Source organism: Scleropages formosus, chromosome 25 (genome assembly GCF_900964775.1).
Source record: "Scleropages formosus chromosome 25, fSclFor1.1, whole genome shotgun sequence".
Classification (NCBI taxonomy): Eukaryota; Metazoa; Chordata; class Actinopteri; order Osteoglossiformes; family Osteoglossidae; genus Scleropages; species Scleropages formosus.
The window spans coordinates 13841668-13860198 of record NC_041830.1 but is presented as its reverse complement, the minus strand read 5'-3'; the positions used below and the strand labels follow the sequence as shown (position 1 = coordinate 13860198).

The following is an 18531-nucleotide window of genomic DNA, read 5'->3' as shown; positions in this document are numbered from 1 at the left end:
GCGAGCTCTCGCGCTCACTCCCGTGCTGGACACCGAGCTCTTCGCGTGCGGCACGTAGCGGAGCAGGAAGTCGGCGAACGTGCGCTACGCGGCGGAACATCGCTTGGCGCTCGCGCACGACCTGGAAGCCCCAGCGCTTCGCGACGCGAGGCTCCGTTTTGCCGCCTTTCAGTGTGTCACCCGGGTACATTTCTGTTGACATTACAAACACGCCCCACGGCACGTGGGTGTGTCCGTCCGTTTTTCACCTTTCTGCCGCATTCCGGAACACTGTAACCTGCGCCTCACGGTACAAGTAAACCCGATCAGAGGCGGGAAGGCCGAACTGATCCCGGATCAGCATCACTGACACACGTACCGCACAAATACCCGCGCAGTGCGGTCATCGGGTGCACGTGCTCCTACGGGAAGGTGCAGAACACGACAAAACGCGACGGAAGACCTCGAGCTGAGCTCAAACCAGACTTGTAATCCACTTCCTGCCAAGTTTCACAGTAACCGGACGTCCTTGCTTGATACCCCGCGCGGTGCTGCCACCTACCGGACAGCCTGGACTCCTTCACCAAACATTCGGTTATAAAATAGATTTATTCAGATAAAGGAAAACAGACAAATGGCGAGGGAGAAAGAACAAGTGCCATTTAAAACTTGAACATACACTGAAATTATGTATCACGGAATGGAAGTACTTGACCTTTCGACTCAAAAAGCAACCGGAGCAGTACGAAAACATGTAGAACAAGTCAGGGCCCAGTAAAATTCAGTACCTTTCATCTGAGACTAATAAAAGGACACATGAATACATGCAAGTCAACAATTAGGGCTGGAAATACTCAGTTCAACCATTTAACAATCAACTGAACAGATCTGTGAAAGCGTCTTTGGTTAATTATTATGTTTTACTGACCACATCCTACCGTTAAACATGTAGGCTACTGTAAAGAGCAACTCTGTGGCCTACAGACTGAACTTCCATTGTTTTCATGCCCCTGCTCAATACAACCATACTGATCAGTCAATAATTATTCATAGCATTTTGCTTTCAATAAATCGAATCATTTAAGTGGCAGACAAATAATCGCCATGTTACTGCTGATATTAACTGCAAAGTAACAGCAAAGTCATGCTTAAGAGCAGCCTTCCTTGTTTATATTAAAAAAAAAAAAAACCATCAAACAAACATGATTCAACTGCCTTCCTTCTATCCCTTTGGGTACAAAACCAGGGTCCACTAAAGACAGACTCCACATGGTTACAGATGAGTTAATATCCATAATATCTTAAAGTTTAAACAGTACGTACTTAATCATTTATATGCTATGAATCAAGTCTGAATTAAAAAAATGTTTCTCTTAAAACAAAACAGCTTAAAACTTCAGTCTTAAAACCTCTGCTTACCCAGCAAATAAGCTGAGTTTAATAAAATTTCAATCTATTCGTTAAGGAAATATAAGTTTAGAAAAATAGACTCTCAGGTGCCAACTGCTCTTAGTGGCCTTGTGGTCTATCCCGTTGGTCTGCAGTGGAATGTGTGGTCATTAGGTGCGGAAGACCCTCCCATCCTCCTCCTCAGTGGCACATCCGCAAAGTCATCTCTTTCTGTGAGGAAAAATGGAAGACAACACTATGAAGTTGGCAGCATCTCCTGCCATCACCTGTTTCTAGGTATGAGTGAATGCTGCTCCTCATTAGCTTTATGTTCTGTTGTGTTCTTTCTGCATGAAGATGTTACTGCAGTGGTTGTGTTTCTCTGTCATGCTGCAGACATGAGCTTGAGCACAGCTTCTTCTGCCTGTTGCACTGCAGTAAAGACAAGCTGCTAACCAATTACTCTCCTCTGCAGTAAACATTAGCAAATGTTTAACCAAATGGGATGGATGTTTGCTAGTGTCGCTCCTATACCCACACAGTGATGCTAACACATGACCCAGAGAGAAAAGTATACTAAGGGAAATAAAGGTAAACTGTCTTCTCGTTACTAATGTTTGATTTACACAATTGCAACATGGAAACATTTTCCTGTTTATGTTAAATTGCGTTTTCTTTTAATGTAGCTTGAAAATGTTTTAAAAAAAGGATTTTTTTAACACACAAAAGCTATTCAGAATTTTCTGCTAAACCCAACAGTTATTTAATAACCTGTGAAAACAAAGGGATGTCTATCGAGCTTTTTAGTGCAACTGGATTTTTTAAATTAATTATGAAAAAAAACTACATCCAACTTGATCTGAGTCAGAATATTGTGCTTTAACACTAAAAATACTGCCAACTGCTTCTGCTGCCTCTCTCACCAATGGGTCCAGCTCCTTCTGGTCAATGAGGCTAAACTCCGTGACAAAGTAGTAGAAGTGCTTGTAGCAGGTGTTGACGTGTGCCTCGGCACCCATCTGGCTCACACGGTCAAAGTGGTGGATGTAGACATGGACAAAGACGCGGAACAGGCGGGAAAGGATCTTCTTTGCCACCTGCATGAAGGTCTTTGGAAAGGGCGTACCTGAAACACAGCAGGCAAAAACAATCATGTGAATTAAACATCTAAGGCAGGAAACTGCTGTACTGAAGGGGGGGGAGACATGCTGTAAAGCTCCCTTCCGGCATTTGTCACATGACCATGAATCCCCATGAGAAATCCATCTGGCACAATGTGTAAACAGGGAAGGTGATGTCATCTCCCCATTTCTGCACACTACAGCAATCAAACTACATTTCCTCCCTCAGCTCTTTTCCAGCTTCCTGCAGAGGCTTGCTTTAAATTTAAAAAAAAAAAAAAAAAAAAAAAGATAGCACTAGTTTTCACTTTGCAACCAAAGCAACTTTCAGAAAGTGGGGAAACCAGGAGATTTCACCAACACAAAGGATTTCAGAGGAGATTGTGTGGCATGGCCATCTTCTCATCCACCTCATCCCATAGTATGCAGAGGTTGTTTTGGACCACTAGGGCACACTGCTTTCACTGTCTGTAGTAACAGATTACCTGGTTCACCACACCACTCCCTCAAACCCTTCATTTATGCATTATATATTAGTACTTTCGTAAAATGCCAATTCTATGAATGTAGTGGCACAGCAGGTACCACTGCTGTCTCACAGCTACTGGTGCTGGGGGTTTGGATGCAGATTCAAACCAAGCTCAATCTGTGCAGTGTCGGTGTTCTCCCCCATGTTTTATTGCTGCTCCAATGACTTATAACTGTATAAAGATCCATTTTAAGTGGTGATTAAATTGCCCATAGTGTGTGAGTGTGAGAATGAATGAGTGTGATTGTGCTGTGAAGGAATGGCATCCCATCCAGATTGTACCTTGTGCTTCTGGGATAAGCTACAGAACACAGCAATCCTGGACTGGACAAGTGGATATTAAAACCGCAAAACAGTACAATATGCTATTTTGCCATGTCCTTCTTTGGCTGACTTCTGTATAAACCAACTGCAAATTTGACTTATTTACATAGCTGATAATTTTCACTTTAGTAATACAGATTAAATACCCTTCTGAAAGGTACAACCAAACAAAACCCACAAGTCACTGCCACCCACTTGCTACCTGCTTCTCACAAGCATTTCTCAAGAATGTAAAGAGCAGTATCACATCCTGAAATCCGAACCTGCATCATGTTCTATCTGGAATGTACACCTCATTAGAGCACTGATGTGAGGGAAGCATGGTGGTACAACAGGTAGTTCTGGTGACTCACAGTCCCTGACCTGCAGTCAGACCCAGGTAAGTGTATGAAGAGTCTGAACGTTCTTCCTATGCTGGTGTGGGTTTCCTCCCATAGTCCAAAGCCATGTGTTTCAAGGGAACTGGTGACTGAATTATCCTTATTCTGTGTGTGTTACCTTGTTTCGTGAATGGGTAAACACTTAAGTAGCTTACTGTAGTGAATCGAGGTACTGTCTCTTGTACAAAAGTGGGTACTTAATACAAACTAATAAAATCTGAATAAGGAAGACTGCCAAAGGCTAAGTTCAAAGGATCATTCTTGTACTCTTTCCTTAAGAGTTTAAAAGTAGGAACCAATTGGGGGAGTACTGTAGGATCTGATGCCACAACCCTTACCAACATTGGTGGGGAAGATGTCCTCATTGTTGATCTGCACTTCTATCCAGTCCATCAGCAGGCTCATGTACTTGGGCGCCGAGACAGCGGTGGGCTTCTTGTACCGGTGTTCATCCTGCCAGCGGTATTCGTACTTGGGTCCACCAGACATGATGGGACAAGACTGGTCTGTGCAGGAATCGCTGATGGTGCCATAGATGAGGTTGATGCGGTTGAAGAAGTCCACCACATGCACGGCTACCCAGTCGTGCAGGTTCTCACCATGTGGCAGCTGCACAGCCTGCTTCAGGTCCAGGCCTGCGTTGAGTGAGGCCTGCGCCTTCTTGTGCAGCTCAAAGCGCTGTGTGCCCGGCTCGAACTTTCGCTTCGGCCGGAACGTCCTATCCTTGTTGAAGACTTGCTTCAATGCCAAGGACATGACGGGTCTAACGTTGGCGCAATCTATTGTGTATCGATTACAAGTTCTTCAGATTACAGCTAGAACAGTGCTAATATGTACAACAGTTACTAAAAAGCATTTGAATTCCAGATGAAAAGTGCAACAGTTTCCACAGAACCTGCACCACACAGAGAAAAAGAGACAACAGCACAAGTTAGTTACAGGCCAATAGTCTACTCTCTTCCTATATGTGGGACAGCAGGTGGTTGTATAGTGGTCAGAGCTGTTAGCATACATTAACCTCGTTTTAATCCCCGCTCTGTCTATAGTACCCTTGATCAAGGTACTTGGTCTGAATTTCTCCAGTAAAAATTACCCTACCGTATGCATGGATAAATGATTCTAAGTATCTTAACACTGTACATCACTTTGCAGAGAAATAAGAATAAATAAATCTTAAAAATGAGCCAGATTATAAAGACCTCCAACTGAATACACTGCATGTTTACACTTAAGACATTCTCACAGGAGCACTTAATCATGTGAGAGATACAGATGAACCTCTTCATATCAAAGGACATGTATAAACTATGCAAGCTTTCTATAAGGGGGTTTGGTCACATGATATTTAGTTCAGTCACAGAATGCAGCATCAGAAACCACAGTGATGCAACAGCTGCTGAAAAGCAACATCGCATGACTGAGTGCAGCAAAGTTATACTGCTTCTCTCAAACCAAGACCCTGCAACATGTTTTTAGAGCAAGTTGTCTTCTTAAATAACAAAACGCTAACCCAAGAAAGTGTGCGCTACTTTCTAGTCAAGATTAAATAAAGAAAATGTCTTAAAGCTTCACAGAAAATTTAATTAACTGCATAGTAGCTCTACTGCTGCCAACTTGACCCCCAACTTAAGCAAGGTCAGTTCAGCCTCCATGCATGAAAGATCATCAAATGCAAGAATTTACAAGCAGAGAGACAAAATTGTTAACCACTATTTACGAGACTCCTTTATACAAATTCAGCTTACAACATTAGAAAATTAAACTTTATAACTGATTGGCTCATTCAAACAGCAGGGTAATCTCACTGTATCAATTCAAGGGAAGTACCTTGACCAAGAGTTACACATAGTGGAATTCAAACCTGGAGCTGCACATTTAAAGGCAGCAGCTAAAATGACTACACCACCTGCTGCCCAATGTTAAAAAAAAAAAAAAAAAAAAGCCATCTTTACAAATAAAAAGCTTAGAGTTTCGCTATTGTTTTTTAAAATGTAAAAGCCCTGAGAAAATGCCATATCATCTAATAAGATGCTCCTGTACCACCGCATTACACCGTCTCCCTTTTTGCATGGGTTAATTCCACTAAGCATTGCGCGAAGTGTAGAATATTCAGTAATGTGATCACGATGGTGCCGATTAACATCCGGCTTCTCTAGTCTAAGGATGTCGGAAACCCACGTGTGTAATAATATGAATGACAGAATCGTATCGTCACCAAGCAAATGCCATGAATGGACTTTCCCTGTGAGGTTTCGTTTTCTAAGACTAATGCCAGCCGAAAAATTACACGCAAGTCTTGCATGTATATGCGTACGCATACATATGATTTTTCTTTTTTTTTTTTGGTAAAACACAGACTCGTGCTGTTGCATCCGCACGCGCAGTACTCGTTCACGCGGACAAATCGAAATCTGCTACCATCACAGGACAGCGGCAGCTAATTGGTTCAGGCCGTCGCGCGCCTCGACGCGAGACGAGTTTCACGCGGAAAAGCCACAATAAAATCGGTTATTTTTGGCGTCAGAGTTTTCGTACTTCTGCTTCGGCGAAAAAACTATATAAAATAAATATAAACAGGAATTTATCAAGCCGAGCCCTCCAGCTACGTGCTACTTGTTGATTTTGTATAACTTGTTGACTCGTCGTCGTACCTGAGGAGTGGTTTAGCCAGTTAGCTCACCCCCGCCGCTAGCCGGACTGCCGCGCTCCACTCTTCGCCACTTCTCGGACCAGTGAGCCGCGCTTCGTGTACCCTGGCGCCTTAAGAACAGTTACGTGTGTGTGTTCGTGATGTAAAACTTTATTTACCGTAGCGAAGTGCACTTTTACAGAAGTGACGGTGAAGTTTGCCTCGGTCTAACGGACTGAGACTCAGACTCCACCTCGCCGAAGGCGCTTCCTCTCGTGCGGCGTCAGCGCTCTTAAAGAGACAGTCTCACCCCCGCAACGGAGAAACTGCAAAGGTTACACGCGCACACACGTACTTTAAAAAAGCAGAAAGCATCACATCAAGTAAAAAGTGCCATTTTAACGATCGGGCCTTTAAGTACATTGGACTAACAGAATGAAAATTAACATAGTATTACTACAATAAAAATTATTGTTAGATATGGAGTTAGTGTCACAAAGACCTGCTTACACAGTACAATATATAGTTTACACTGTACGACAGGCGTCGCCGTTTCTCCAGCTCGCGCCCAGCCGTTCCGTGTTCTCGCGATAAGTGCGCTAAAAATGGCCGTCCTGATGGGAAGGTGTAACTGACCATTTACGCCTTTTATTTTCACTTATGTATGAACCTGCTTGTATTTCTTGTTTTTCAAATAAGCCGCGAAACGAATAGCCCGGATTATAGCGAAAGCGCGTGTCACCGGTTGATGGTGCGCGGACTTTGCGCGGTTCGCTCAGGCTTGTATTTGCAGGGTTTCTATGCAAATGAGCAGGACTGTACAGTGTACAGTACAGTACACAATAGACTGATAAAAACTGGACGTGGTACTGAAACCATCATCATCGCGCTTTTTTAAAATTCTCGTCATAATCAACGTTTTGGGTGCTTTTTGGACATTGGCTCTGAGATCTCTGAATTAATTCAGTTAAATAATGAGTAATGCATTTTTCCCAATGCTACAACATTAAGTAACCCATTTATACATCTATTATTACTGTACTGAAGTAATTCAAGGTAAGTACTGTAGTAGTACCAGAGAGCAGAATTTATGGCAGCTGGTAGGATAGAGGATTATGCTGCTGCCTCTGGATCTGAAGGTTGTTGGTTCAAATCCTTCCTACTGCTATAATACCCATAAACAAGGTACATACTGTAAATTGCTCCTGTAAAAATTACCCAGCTCTGTAAATAACTGTAGGAAGCGTATCATTGTATATTGTTCCGGAGAAAAGCATCAGCTAAATGCCAAGGAGTGAGAGATGGTCTGTTAACCACTTCACCACCTGCTGTAACCCAAAGGAACAACAGCAGCGCCAACTTCTACTTTACAGTTTTTCTTATATTTGAATAGAATGTGTTATAATATTAATATTATATTAACAATAATTTGTTTTAATGTGGTGGAGGTTTTGTCTCAGCTGCTTATTTTACTGGCTTCCACGATCATCTGAATGTATTCCAGGTAGTCTGCAGTAGAGAGACTGCTGTCTGTGACCACAGTTTGTCTGAACGTGGAGAGATCATGCACCAGGGATGTCTGAGGAGACCCCCAAATGTGAGCCAAACCCTGTACAGCAAACATCTGCCCAGAAGATGGAAGGTAATTCTAAATCAGCACTGAGCCATATTTGTGACAAAAACAAGAATATATTATTTATTGTCTGCATCCAGATCTCTCCTTCTGTTGATGTAATACACTTTTTGTATTGTTCTCTGAGATGTACGTTGCTTCGGAGCGTAGTAGTGCTGCTGCCTCGCAGCACCTGGGTGGTGCGAGAGGACGTGGGTCCGATACACACTCAGTTTGTATGGAGTTTGCATGTTCTCCCTGTGTCTGCTTGGGTTTCCTCCGGGTACTCTGGTTTCCTCCCACAGTCCAAAGACATGCTGCTCAGGTTCCCCCATAGTGTGTGAATGACAGAGAGAGTGTGTTCCACTGGTGTATGGATGAGTGACCCAGTGTAAGTAGCGTAGCGTATCTAGCAGTGTAAGTCACCACGGTGAATAAGGTGTGTCGGTTAGTAATACTACATAGTATCCAATGCAACTCGCTTTGGAGAAAAGCATCTGCTGACTGAATAAATGTAAATGTATCGCATATTAATTTGAACATGGATAAAAATGTAAAAAATGTGTATATATATATATATTAAAAGTAATTTAAAATTGAAACCTGAAGCTATTAATATTGTGCACATTAGCAGAGGCTCTTGAGGTATGAGTTTACACTAGAAAAGAGTGGCCTTTGTGCATAAACAGAGTGCTTTTGCCCACAGGAACCATTCTGCACTGTTCATTCTACGGCTGCAAGCAGACCTTCACCGATGTGCAGAAACTGACGAGCCATACCCAGAGTCACCAGATCCCCACACAGTCCCTTCCAGGTGAGAACATGCATAGGAGTTTACTCAGTAAAGAACTCTGTATCTTGTGATGACTCAGAGTAAAAGATTAAATGAGTCACATTTGAGAGGGATATATGTGGAGAAATGCTATATACAGTATGTTCATTAAGCAATTTAACTGATACTTTTCTCCAAAGAAACTTACAGTGTTTAAGTACATGCAGTTATTGACCCATTTATACAGCTGGGTAATTTTACTGAAGCAATTTTACAGTAAGTACCTTGCTCAGAGGTGAGAATCAGACCTGCAACCTTTGGGTCCAAAGGCAGCAGCCTAACCACTACTCTACCAGCTGTCAATTGAGAAAAAAAAAGAAAGAAAAAATGGGAAAAACTACTTTAGCCTTCTGTGTGTTGCATGTTACTGGAATTTCTATTTACTGTTCTGTTTAAAAAAAAAAAAATCTTATTACCAACAATGACTCTTAGTATGGTGGGACTTATGCTCATCTTGTGAGAAAGGCAAACACATAGTACAGCTGAAAGTCAGCATGGCCCTGTTGTACCTTTTAGAAGGGAAATTAAGCAGGACCGCTGCAGTGAAATATCCAGCTGTGTAAACGTGTCTGTGCGTCCCGCTCTAGGGAAAATGTTCCAGTGCTCGGCTCTAGGATGCACCAGCTCCTTCCCCAACATGCAGCAGCTCATGGAGCACATGAGGCGCCACTACAAACCAAACCATTACTTCCTGTGAGTGTTTGGCCCAGATGCCGTGTACATTGTGTTTTTGGGATATGAGGTCAGGGGTCAGCTGTGCTAGCTGGCTATGGCTTGCTTCAGTGCTTTGGTGTGTTGAACACCGTGCCATGTGTTTCCCTTTTTCAGGTGCGAGAGCTGCAGGTCCAGGCTGCGCTCCTACCGTGCACTTTTCAAGCACTTGCACAACTGTGCTAAAGTGGCCAGGAGCAAGGCGGCCAAAGTTGCAGAGATCAGCCCCGCTGCCAATGTGACGGATGCACCGGAGTTCCCCACCGTGTCCGACTCAGCCCTTTCTGACGCTCCTGTTGCCGCAGGCATGGGCGAGCCCTCCGCACCCCCCCAGAACCAAGTGGAGGAATCGGAGATGAAGTCAGAATCCAACTCGCTACCAGTCGACTCTGTCCCTGCTGCTGCGGCGCCAGCTGTCTCTGGGCTGCAGGCCTCCGTCAGCAGCCTCCCCCTGGACCCTTCTGGGGCTCCCTCCACTGGGCCATTCTCACTCTTTGAGCAATCAGGTTTCGCTGCACAGCCCCAGAACTTCCCTCCACAGACGGACGGCACGTCCGGCTCCTTCCCTGCCTACCTGGCTCCCCTACATTCTTCTCCTCCTCCCTCAAACCCTGGGCAGCAGGAACAGCAGCAGGAGCAGCAGCGCATTCTCCGAGGTGTTGCATCTTCTCCGCCTGCATCCGCAGCACCCCCGACGCCCCTAGGGTCCAACGCAGTGTGGAGGAAGAACCAAGGTGAGTAAGTCTGATGTGAATAAAAACTTGGGATGGAGGAGTTAAGGTCTTAATCAGTTCTTAAATTTTTCAGAATTAAAACAAACAAAAACCTTGTAGAATGATATCAACCCACAGAGTTGCTGCCCTCTGTCACTTGCAGCACATGAATATGAAAGCGAGCATTCTGAATTGCTTAAGGACATTGCAGGAATTTTCATCACTTACACAGACTGTACATAGCTGTGGCTCTTTCTGAACAGTGTTCCCTTCTCTGACTGTTTGCCCAGCAATGATCACTTCTCTTCCGAATGACTGTGTTTGCGGTGGGTTAGGTTGCAAACGCGCCAGCTCGAGCGCTCGCGTCGCGACCTGACCCCTCCAGTGTTGAGTGAATCTGTGTGTTTTGTCGTGTGCGCTGTCCTGCCAGACGAGTCCGGGCCCGTATTGCACAGAAGGAACAGTCCCTGCAGCAGTCAGAGTTTAAGTACAGGTGAATTCCAGGTGAGGCACGGAGACCAATGGAACTGCACACACACAGCCGGAGGGGGGGTGCAGCTGCCCATGGCACGTGGCCCCCACTCCCTCCCGTGGGAACGCTTTTCTGGGGTGCAGCACGAAATAATTTTCTCCTGTCTGCTTCAAAGTGGTGTGCCCTTCAGCTCTACAGGGGCTCTCTCTCCTAGCCTCGGCGCCAAAAGCCCAAAGGGATTCCCGCAGAACGCTGTAGAAAGACCCATAGTAGGTGACCCTTGCCCCCAAACACTAAACATTTTGACAGTCCACTGAGTGTGTCCTGCCCCTTCCCCGGTGCTAGCAGCTGTCAGGCTGCGAGAGGGTGCCCACTGTGAGGGTGTTAGCTTTGTGCTGGATGTCTCTGAGGCCTGGTAACAAGCTGATGAGTTAAAAGGGTTCTGACTGGTGACTGCGCTTGCTTTCCAGCTTCACTGTTTACTAATCATGAAATGAGCTGCAGCAACCCCCCCCCCCCCCCACTTAATATCGAGCTCTTTTCTGACTAACCTTTTTAGTTCAGACAAGGAAGTTTACCAAGAATGCCCCACAATACGGTGTAATGTGTAGTTGTGAAAATCAGCTGCTAAGATTAGTAAAATTGTTCATCAGTTAACGAACTGAGCTGATTATTCTGATGTTAGTTAAGTAGTATTCTATGCCTTAATAATGTTTGCATGATCATATTTTTCCCTGTTTGACAGTGGATCCATTTTTAGATTTGAGCACATTAATTTCATCTGACATTACAGGGCGGATTTTGGAGCCAGAATGCAGGCAGCGCGATGTCATGGACTAAGTCTCCTTGATGGTGTCGACTATCCCCTCCACATTTTTCCTCCCGCTGCAGGCCAGTCCTTCAGCAATCGGATCCTATGGGAGCACACAAGGGGGCGCTATAGATGCCTGCAGTGTGGCCACTCCACCCCTACCCGGCAGGAGATGACGGCCCACATCGAGGGCCAGCACAAGGGGCCCCCTAACCGCCTGCAAGGCGATCTGGGTAAGGATGAATCTGAATTCTTCAGATTGGCGTTGGGGTCTCTGCATCTGGGGCTTTGGCAGATCACGCTCATCATTCACAAACCAAAACAGTTCACTGCCCTAAAGGCACAATCAGTTGTCTACAATGTGTGTTGTAATTATGAGATTTGGATATGATGTAATGAATAAATGCAGGAGATCAGTGTACATGATGCCAGCAATTTGGAAGTAATGAATGAATGAATGAATGAGACTGTTATTCACTCTTCCTCCACTTTCTGCTTGAATGTGTTCCAGATTTTAGAGTGGTTCCTCCTTTCCAACCTAGAAGTTCACCTGACACAGAGCCCTCCATCTACACACAGCTGTAATCGTCTCCGTCTTGTAGCATCAGTGAATTAGACATGGAAAATCATGTGCTTTTTGAACAGAACAGACTCTTGCACCTTGCTTTACTGCTGTATCTTTTGCCTTGCTACACTTTAATGCTTCCCAGCCAATGCAAACATCTCTGAGGTCATAAATGTTCCTTTCAATTTTAGATGAAGTGTTTTCTTACAAGTTTCATAGACTTGTTGTGTGTATCATTTATCCTAGATACTAATATGTGTCTTTTCTAGGAGTATGACAGTTTTGTATTCTTATAGTCCAGAGTCATTGTCTACCACATCAAATACAGCAGACCTGTCACTGAATGTTATGTCTGGTTTCAGTGGGACTGAGGTCTGTTTTAGTCATGTTTCTGTTTTACACATTTGTTTTGACATGGCATAAAGTTTGTAATACAGCAGTGATTTGATATCGCATAAAACCTTTTAACTAAATGTATGAATATTAATGTCGATAGTTATCCGGGATGTCATCTGTGACACTGTCATACAAAAACCCTTATTTTCTGGGTAATTTGATGATATACTGTACATGCATATTCTCAAAATGCAAATAAAAAAAAAACCCAATACAGTGGAGAAATTTACACTGAACGTTGCATATGGAACATGCAAGTTGAGTAGAAAAGTTCACAATTCATGTAGTAACACATATATTGAGTAATCTGTGGAAATCAAGGTGTTTCTTGTACAAATGGTTATTCTGAAATGGACTTGGAAAGAAATATGCATGGAGGAGTGTAAATAAAGACTGGTCTGTTCATTGTTTGATTTTACTTTTTACACATAAAGCTTTTTTAAATCTACATTTATTTATCTAGCAGATGCTTTCCTCCAAGGCAACATCCAATGAAGTCTATGTAGTGTTATCAGCCCACACCTTATTCATCAAGGTGACTTACACTGCTAGATATACTACTTACACTGGCTCACTCATCCATACATCAGTGGAACACACTCTGTCACTCACACACTATGGGTAAACCTGAAGAGCATGTCTTTGGACTGTGGGAGGAAACGGGGAGAACATGCAAACTTCACACAGACTGAGTGTTGTGAGACAGCAGTGCTACTCACTGTGCCACCAGGCTGCCTACGGTGTACATTTCATACATTTCCTATAAATATATCGGAAATATTTTTATAATGTAATATAATAAAACAGCAGGTATCATTGTGGTTTCAGCTGTTGCCTTACAATCAAAGGACCCTGGTTCAACAATTTGATACAGTAGAAATTATACAGATGCAAAAAATGGGCAAATAATTGCAAGCAGAGTACATGCTTAACGTTGCAAGCTGCCTTGTAGAAAAACATTAGCTCAACGAATAAACATCACTAAATATTAGTTTAGTTAAAGGAGCCACCTTGTTCTCCAATGACCCAGGTTCAACTCCTCCTGCAGTCAGCTTCATCAAGGCACTTACCAAGAATGACAAAGTCCTAAATATGGGTAAAGGAGTAAATAAATGACAAATTAACTTGAGTTTAAAGGCCATATACCCTGCTTTGTCCAAACGAAACAGAAAGGAAGGCAGAGCTGCTGCATTTTTGAAGAACACAGAGGACTTATCCAGCGGCACTGTCCTTGGACCCCTGAAATTGCGCAGCGCCGTCTCCTATTGGCTGCTTGCAGGCTCTTTATGGGCGACCGGGAGCGGTCACGTGATCCGGATCAGCGCTACTTTGTTTCAACTTGGCGCCTTGCTTTGATACATGATAAAAAACCGTGCGCTCTGTAGCGGATCGCGGTTTTCCGATTTACGGCGTTTTTTAAAAAAACAATTTTAGATATAAGGTTCCGGCTTTCGACCACGATTCATAAATATTTTAAAACATCGGCCGACACAGGGAACAGCATGGAAATGGAAAAGAGGATCAACCTGGAACTTCGAAACGGGAAACCCTCCGAGGTAATTATTCTCATGCTAAGTTGTTCTTCGAAAGCTCCTCTAAGTGGGATCCCTCGAATTCAGCCTATATGTTTATTTATTAATAATAATAATTAATGAAAACCGGTAATAACAACAGCATGCGCGGACATGCTGGGAACATTATGAAAGTTTGGAAACAAAGGGCGGGATACGACAGGCTACACTTACACACACCAGACTCGGCAGGTCGTTTGATTCTTTTTTTCTTGCGTCTTCCACCTCGGGGTGTTTTCAGACTAGTGGAGTGAAGGTTTTATTAATTAATAAGACGCTGCCGACACTTTCCGTACAAAGAAAGACACTTGTAGGGGCCGGTGGACACGCACGTGCTCCGCTCCGCTGCGATCTAACAAAGAAGGAGCACAATGAATGACTCGAGTGATGCGCTGTGATCCTCCATTCGGGATTTCGCACCGTTCGTTCGTGCTCCGCAAATCTCAGATGAACGAGGAACGGTCCTGTTGTACCAGCCGGGTTTTGTTTGTCCCGACCCTGGTTGTCGGTCCCAGTTCGCTGCACGACGATCTCGCAGCATCTCTGCATCTCACTTCACATCATCATGATCACGCGTCGCCCGCCTTTTCAGCCCAACAGCACCGTGTTTGTGTGACAGACACACAAACCGTGAGTCCGCAGCTCCGCAAATTTTTGTGCGGATACACATACATACATAAGAGACATACAAGCGCTCCCACACCCTGAATCTGTGCCTTCCACACTGCGCACGAGACGCCTCGGTAGCCTTGACCTAAATCGCACGTGACTACGCTAACATTTACACACACACACACACACACATTTTCTGCATTTATTTACATTTATTTATTTAGCAGACACTTTTCTCCACAGCGACTTCCAATGAACTCTAGTGTTTTCAGCCTACACACCTTATTCACTGCAGTGACTTACACTCCTAGATAGACTACTTAATGGGTCACTCATCCACACATCAGTGGAACACACACTGTCACTCTCACACTATGAGTGAACCTGAACTGCATGTCTTTGGACTGTGGGAGGAAACCAGAGCACCCGAAGGAAACCCACACAGGGAGAACATGCAAACTCCACACAGACTGAGTGGCTATTGAGCCCACATCCTCTTGCACCACCCAGGTGCTGTAAGACAGTAGTGCTACTCACTGTGCCGCCCTTAAGACCTGTAAAAATCTGAATTCACTGTTTCTTATCTGTAGTCACTGAACGACCAGTATTTTCTCTTTTTTTTTTTTTTTTTTCCCGTCCCCTCCACAGGCGAAGGAGCTGGTTTTAGATAACTGTCGATCCGAGGATGGGAAAATCCGGGGTCTCACAGATGAATTTATCAATCTGGAGTTCCTAAGTATGAGCAGCATAAGTCTGGTCTCTTTAGATGATCTGCCCAAACTGCCCAAGCTCCGCAAGGTAAGATGCTGGGAAAGGAAACCCATGTGCTGGCATAATGTAAAGATACATGAAGTTTTTCTTCTAACTGTACTTCACATTTTTAATGTTTAATTCTGAAACCTGGAAGATATTTGTATTTGGTCAGTGTGAGCACATGTTTTGTACCTTTGAGTTTACCTTGTGCATTAAACTGTTCCTCGCAGCTGGAGCTGAGTGGCAATCGTGTCTCTGGGGGCCTCGAGGCCCTTGCAGAGCGAACCCCCGGCCTAACGCACCTCAACTTGAGTGGGAACCGGATCAAGGACCTGAGAACCCTTGAGCCCCTGGTAATGTACGCGCCTGGGGTGATTGCAGCGGAGGGATTAGTGTATGGTTAATGCGCATTGAAATTCTTTTAACAGATGGATGGGTCCTCCGTCATTCTGCTACTTTAATGTTTAGCTGAAGTTGAGGACATGCTGGTCGCCACCTGTCTATGGACCGAACTCAGGCTGCAGTTGGAGCCATGCGTGGCTCTGCATGTGATCAGGATGTGTGCCTGTTGGGGCTGCTTCCCTCAAGAAGGAGTGCTGACCCTCTCTACCTGCCTGTCCTGTCTGAACCCCCCTACAGAAGAAGCTACCCCTGCTGAAGAGCCTGGACCTGTTCAACTGTGAGGTGACCCTGCTTCTGGACTATCGAGACAGCGTCTTCGAGCTCCTACCTCAGATCACCTACCTGGATGGTTTTGACGCAGATGACCAGGAGGCCTTGGACTCTGACCCGGACGGACTGGAGGAGGATCAGGCTGAGGATGGTGAGGAGCTGCAGCGCGAAAACTCTTAATCATCCTCACAAAACTAAGAAGAATCATTTGTGTCGACTGTATGTCCTGCACCGCGTTAAGAAATTTATAGATGAAATGTTGAATAAAACTAATATCTCTGCTTTGAATCCAGGAGATAGCTCGAGTGAGGATGAGGAAGATGGAGAGTCAGATGTAGAAGAGGACAAAGATGATGATGATGATGATGACGATGACGACGAGGATGGTGACGAAGATGATGATGAGGACGATGATGACTGCGATGAAGATGAAGTATGTTAGAATTTGAATTTAGCCACATGCTCCTCATGTAATACCCTGGATTGTTCCTGGGTACAGTGTAAACTGCACATGTCCTATGAACCACTAGTGGTGGTGAATGAGTGGAACAGGGTTCGAGACGATGATCTCTGTGCTTTTCATCAGAATGAAGAAGGAGAGAGCGAAGAGCTGGATGAGGAAGATGAGGAGGATGCGGAGGATGCCGAAGGTTTGTGATTTTTACTTGATGAGTGATTTTAAAACTGTAAAGAGGCACCGTGTTTACCTGGTAAATATAAATATGTGTATGAAAGACCATCCAATACTTTTTTGTTCCAATGTCTCATCCATTTGGATGCCGAATGACCGATAACTCATCTTCTTTTCTAGAGCTTAGTCGGGGGGAGAAGAGAAAGAGGGGGCACAACTATGATGATGAGAACAATGATGAAGATGACTGAATATAGAGACACTGTTTTTCGGGCTACGCAACAGCAAGGACTGCTGAAACCAGTTTTCGTCGAGTGTCTGGGGTGGGATGTCAGCAGTCAATAACTGACGTTGCGCGAGAAAATTCGCAGAGTTCGAAGTGGAGTTCCATCGAACGAACCTTTTCCTCCTTTCAGGAAACACCTTTTTTGATGGGTCACACCTGAAATTTTATTTACACACACACACCCAAAACCATTGTCCTAGTGCTGTTTAAAACTAACCAGGATTGAAAGAAATGTTTTTCTACTGTCTGCTGGGTTGAGTTTGTGTACATAGGGCACCAAAGTGAAGCAGAAAGTGTATATAATCATGTATAGCTTTTGTAGTTTTTCTAACAATTTTGCAATATGTTTTGCAGTTTGCATTAAGTGTCTTAGAATATTAGGTTTAAAATTAGCTGTCAGAAGATTTTTTTAATTTATTGTTTGAACACCCTAAGTTCTGTTTCAACAGAATGCAGGTAACAGTTGGAATAACTAATTCTACACCTGTAGATTTGTAATGGATCATGTCTCCCATGTGTCATAAACCATCTAAACTTTTGTTGTTTTGTATGTGCTTTGTTGTACTCGAGTTCTTAGCCCTCATAAATAATAAAAAAAAAAAAAAAAAAAAAATTGACAATTGGTTTGTGTTGCCATTTGAACAAAGATATTTACAGGTATTTATTTAGTTGACACTTTTCTCCAAAGCGACTTCCAGTTAGCTCTATGTAGTGTTACCAGCCCACACCTTAGTCAGCGGGGTAACTTACACTGCTAGATACACTACTTGCACTGGGTCACTCATCCATACATCAGTGGAACACACACACTCTGTCACTCACACACTACAGGTGAACCTGAACTGCATGTCTTTGGACTGTGGGAGGAAACCAGAGCGCCTAGAAGAAACCCACGCAGACAAAGAGCGAGTGGGTATCAAACCCACGTTCTCTCGCACCACCCAGGTGCTCTGAGGCAGCAACGCTACTTGCAGTGCTCCCCAGAAAAATTAGAAGTTACTGTTTGACGATGTGGGGAATAAAGCGTGAAACGGGGACGTTGGGTCTTGGGCTCTCCGCTTTCCTCTTATGGACTGCAGACATGTTTCAGCTGAACTGGTGACTCAAGATTTAGCGTAGCGAGTGCTGGAGTTAAATTGCTTTGGGCAGCTACTATGAAGGATGGTTTAGATATGAAAATGTGAATCTCTACTTAAAGTCTGTAGTTGAATTCAGCTGGGTGAGCTGAAGAACTTGCCATTTGAACTCCTGAAGTTCAAGCTATAAACCTTTCATAGTCCATACAGATAGAACTCGTAATAATTGAAATACTATCTCAGTGGTTCTTGCTACGGGGTGCGGTGGCGCAGTGGGTTGAACCGCAGTCCTGCTCTCTGGTGGGTCTGGGGTTCGAGTCCTGCTTGGGGTGCCTTGTGACGGACTGGCGTCCTGTCCTGGGTGTGTCCCCTCCCCCTCTGGCCTTACGCCCTGTGTTACCGGGTAGGCTCCGGTTCCCCGTGACCCCGTATGGGACTAGCAGTTCTGAAAATGTGTGTGTGTGTGT

At 44.3% G+C, this 18531-nt stretch overlaps 3 protein-coding genes across 8 annotated transcripts; 2 read left to right on the top strand and 1 right to left on the bottom strand.

The window, feature by feature from the left end:
* Positions 1-575: 575 nt before the first annotated feature.
* Positions 576-6616, bottom strand: mob3a (MOB kinase activator 3A). Of its 2 annotated transcripts, none has more exons than XM_018731155.2 (4): positions 6374-6616; positions 4061-4617; positions 2292-2494; positions 576-1599 (listed from the first exon to the last, which is right to left on the bottom strand). In XM_018731155.2, the coding sequence occupies exons 2-4, from the start codon at positions 4476-4478 to the stop codon at positions 1570-1572; spliced, it is 651 nt and encodes a 216-aa protein (XP_018586671.1). In that variant the 5' UTR covers positions 4479-4617; positions 6374-6616; the 3' UTR covers positions 576-1569. The 2 variants fall into 2 exon arrangements, with proteins under 2 accessions (XP_018586671.1, XP_018586672.1); XM_018731156.2 differs by having other exon boundaries at positions 6531-6612.
* Positions 6617-6948: 332 nt separating this feature from the next.
* On the top strand, positions 6949-12854 carry znf414 (zinc finger protein 414). Of its 5 annotated transcripts, none has more exons than XM_018731151.2 (7): positions 6949-7407; positions 7856-7993; positions 8670-8777; positions 9383-9488; positions 9624-10240; positions 11583-11735; positions 12014-12854. In XM_018731151.2, exons 2-7 carry the CDS (start codon positions 7927-7929, stop codon positions 12085-12087), a joined length of 1125 nt encoding a protein of 374 aa, XP_018586667.1. In that variant the 5' UTR covers positions 6949-7407; positions 7856-7926; the 3' UTR covers positions 12088-12854. The 5 variants fall into 5 exon arrangements, 3 of the variants coding, with proteins under 3 accessions (XP_018586667.1, XP_018586668.1, XP_018586669.1); XM_018731152.2 differs by having other exon boundaries at positions 6951-7013; XR_001965069.2 differs by lacking the exon at positions 6949-7407 and adding an exon at positions 10650-10723 and having other exon boundaries at positions 7749-7993; positions 12014-12095.
* Positions 12855-13790: 936 nt separating this feature from the next.
* On the top strand, positions 13791-17562 carry LOC108921619 (acidic leucine-rich nuclear phosphoprotein 32 family member B-like). Its single transcript, XM_018731154.2, has 7 exons — positions 13791-14019; positions 15295-15444; positions 15630-15752; positions 16039-16222; positions 16365-16504; positions 16658-16721; positions 16883-17562. Exons 1-7 carry the CDS (start codon positions 13966-13968, stop codon positions 16951-16953), a joined length of 786 nt encoding a protein of 261 aa, XP_018586670.2. The 5' UTR covers positions 13791-13965; the 3' UTR covers positions 16954-17562.
* Positions 17563-18531: the final 969 nt, after the last annotated feature.

Coding starts and splice junctions, on each gene's coding strand:
- mob3a (XM_018731155.2), bottom strand. CDS start 4,478: ATGTCCTTGGCATTGAAGCAAGTCTTCAACAAGGATAGGACGTTCCGG. Junction 2,495..4,060: donor CATCTTCCCCACCAATGTTG/GTAAGGGTTGTG, acceptor GCTGTGTTTCAG/GTACGCCCTTTCCAAAGACC. Junction 1,600..2,291: donor AGAAGGAGCTGGACCCATTG/GTGAGAGAGGCA, acceptor TTTTCCTCACAG/AAAGAGATGACTTTGCGGAT.
- znf414 (XM_018731151.2), top strand. CDS start 7,927: ATGTCTGAGGAGACCCCCAAATGTGAGCCAAACCCTGTACAGCAAACA. Junction 8,778..9,382: donor CCCCACACAGTCCCTTCCAG/GTGAGAACATGC, acceptor GTCCCGCTCTAG/GGAAAATGTTCCAGTGCTCG. Junction 9,489..9,623: donor AAACCAAACCATTACTTCCT/GTGAGTGTTTGG, acceptor TCCCTTTTTCAG/GTGCGAGAGCTGCAGGTCCA.
- LOC108921619 (XM_018731154.2), top strand. CDS start 13,966: ATGGAAATGGAAAAGAGGATCAACCTGGAACTTCGAAACGGGAAACCC. Junction 15,753..16,038: donor TGAGAACCCTTGAGCCCCTG/GTAATGTACGCG, acceptor ACCCCCCTACAG/AAGAAGCTACCCCTGCTGAA. Junction 16,505..16,657: donor ATGACTGCGATGAAGATGAA/GTATGTTAGAAT, acceptor GCTTTTCATCAG/AATGAAGAAGGAGAGAGCGA.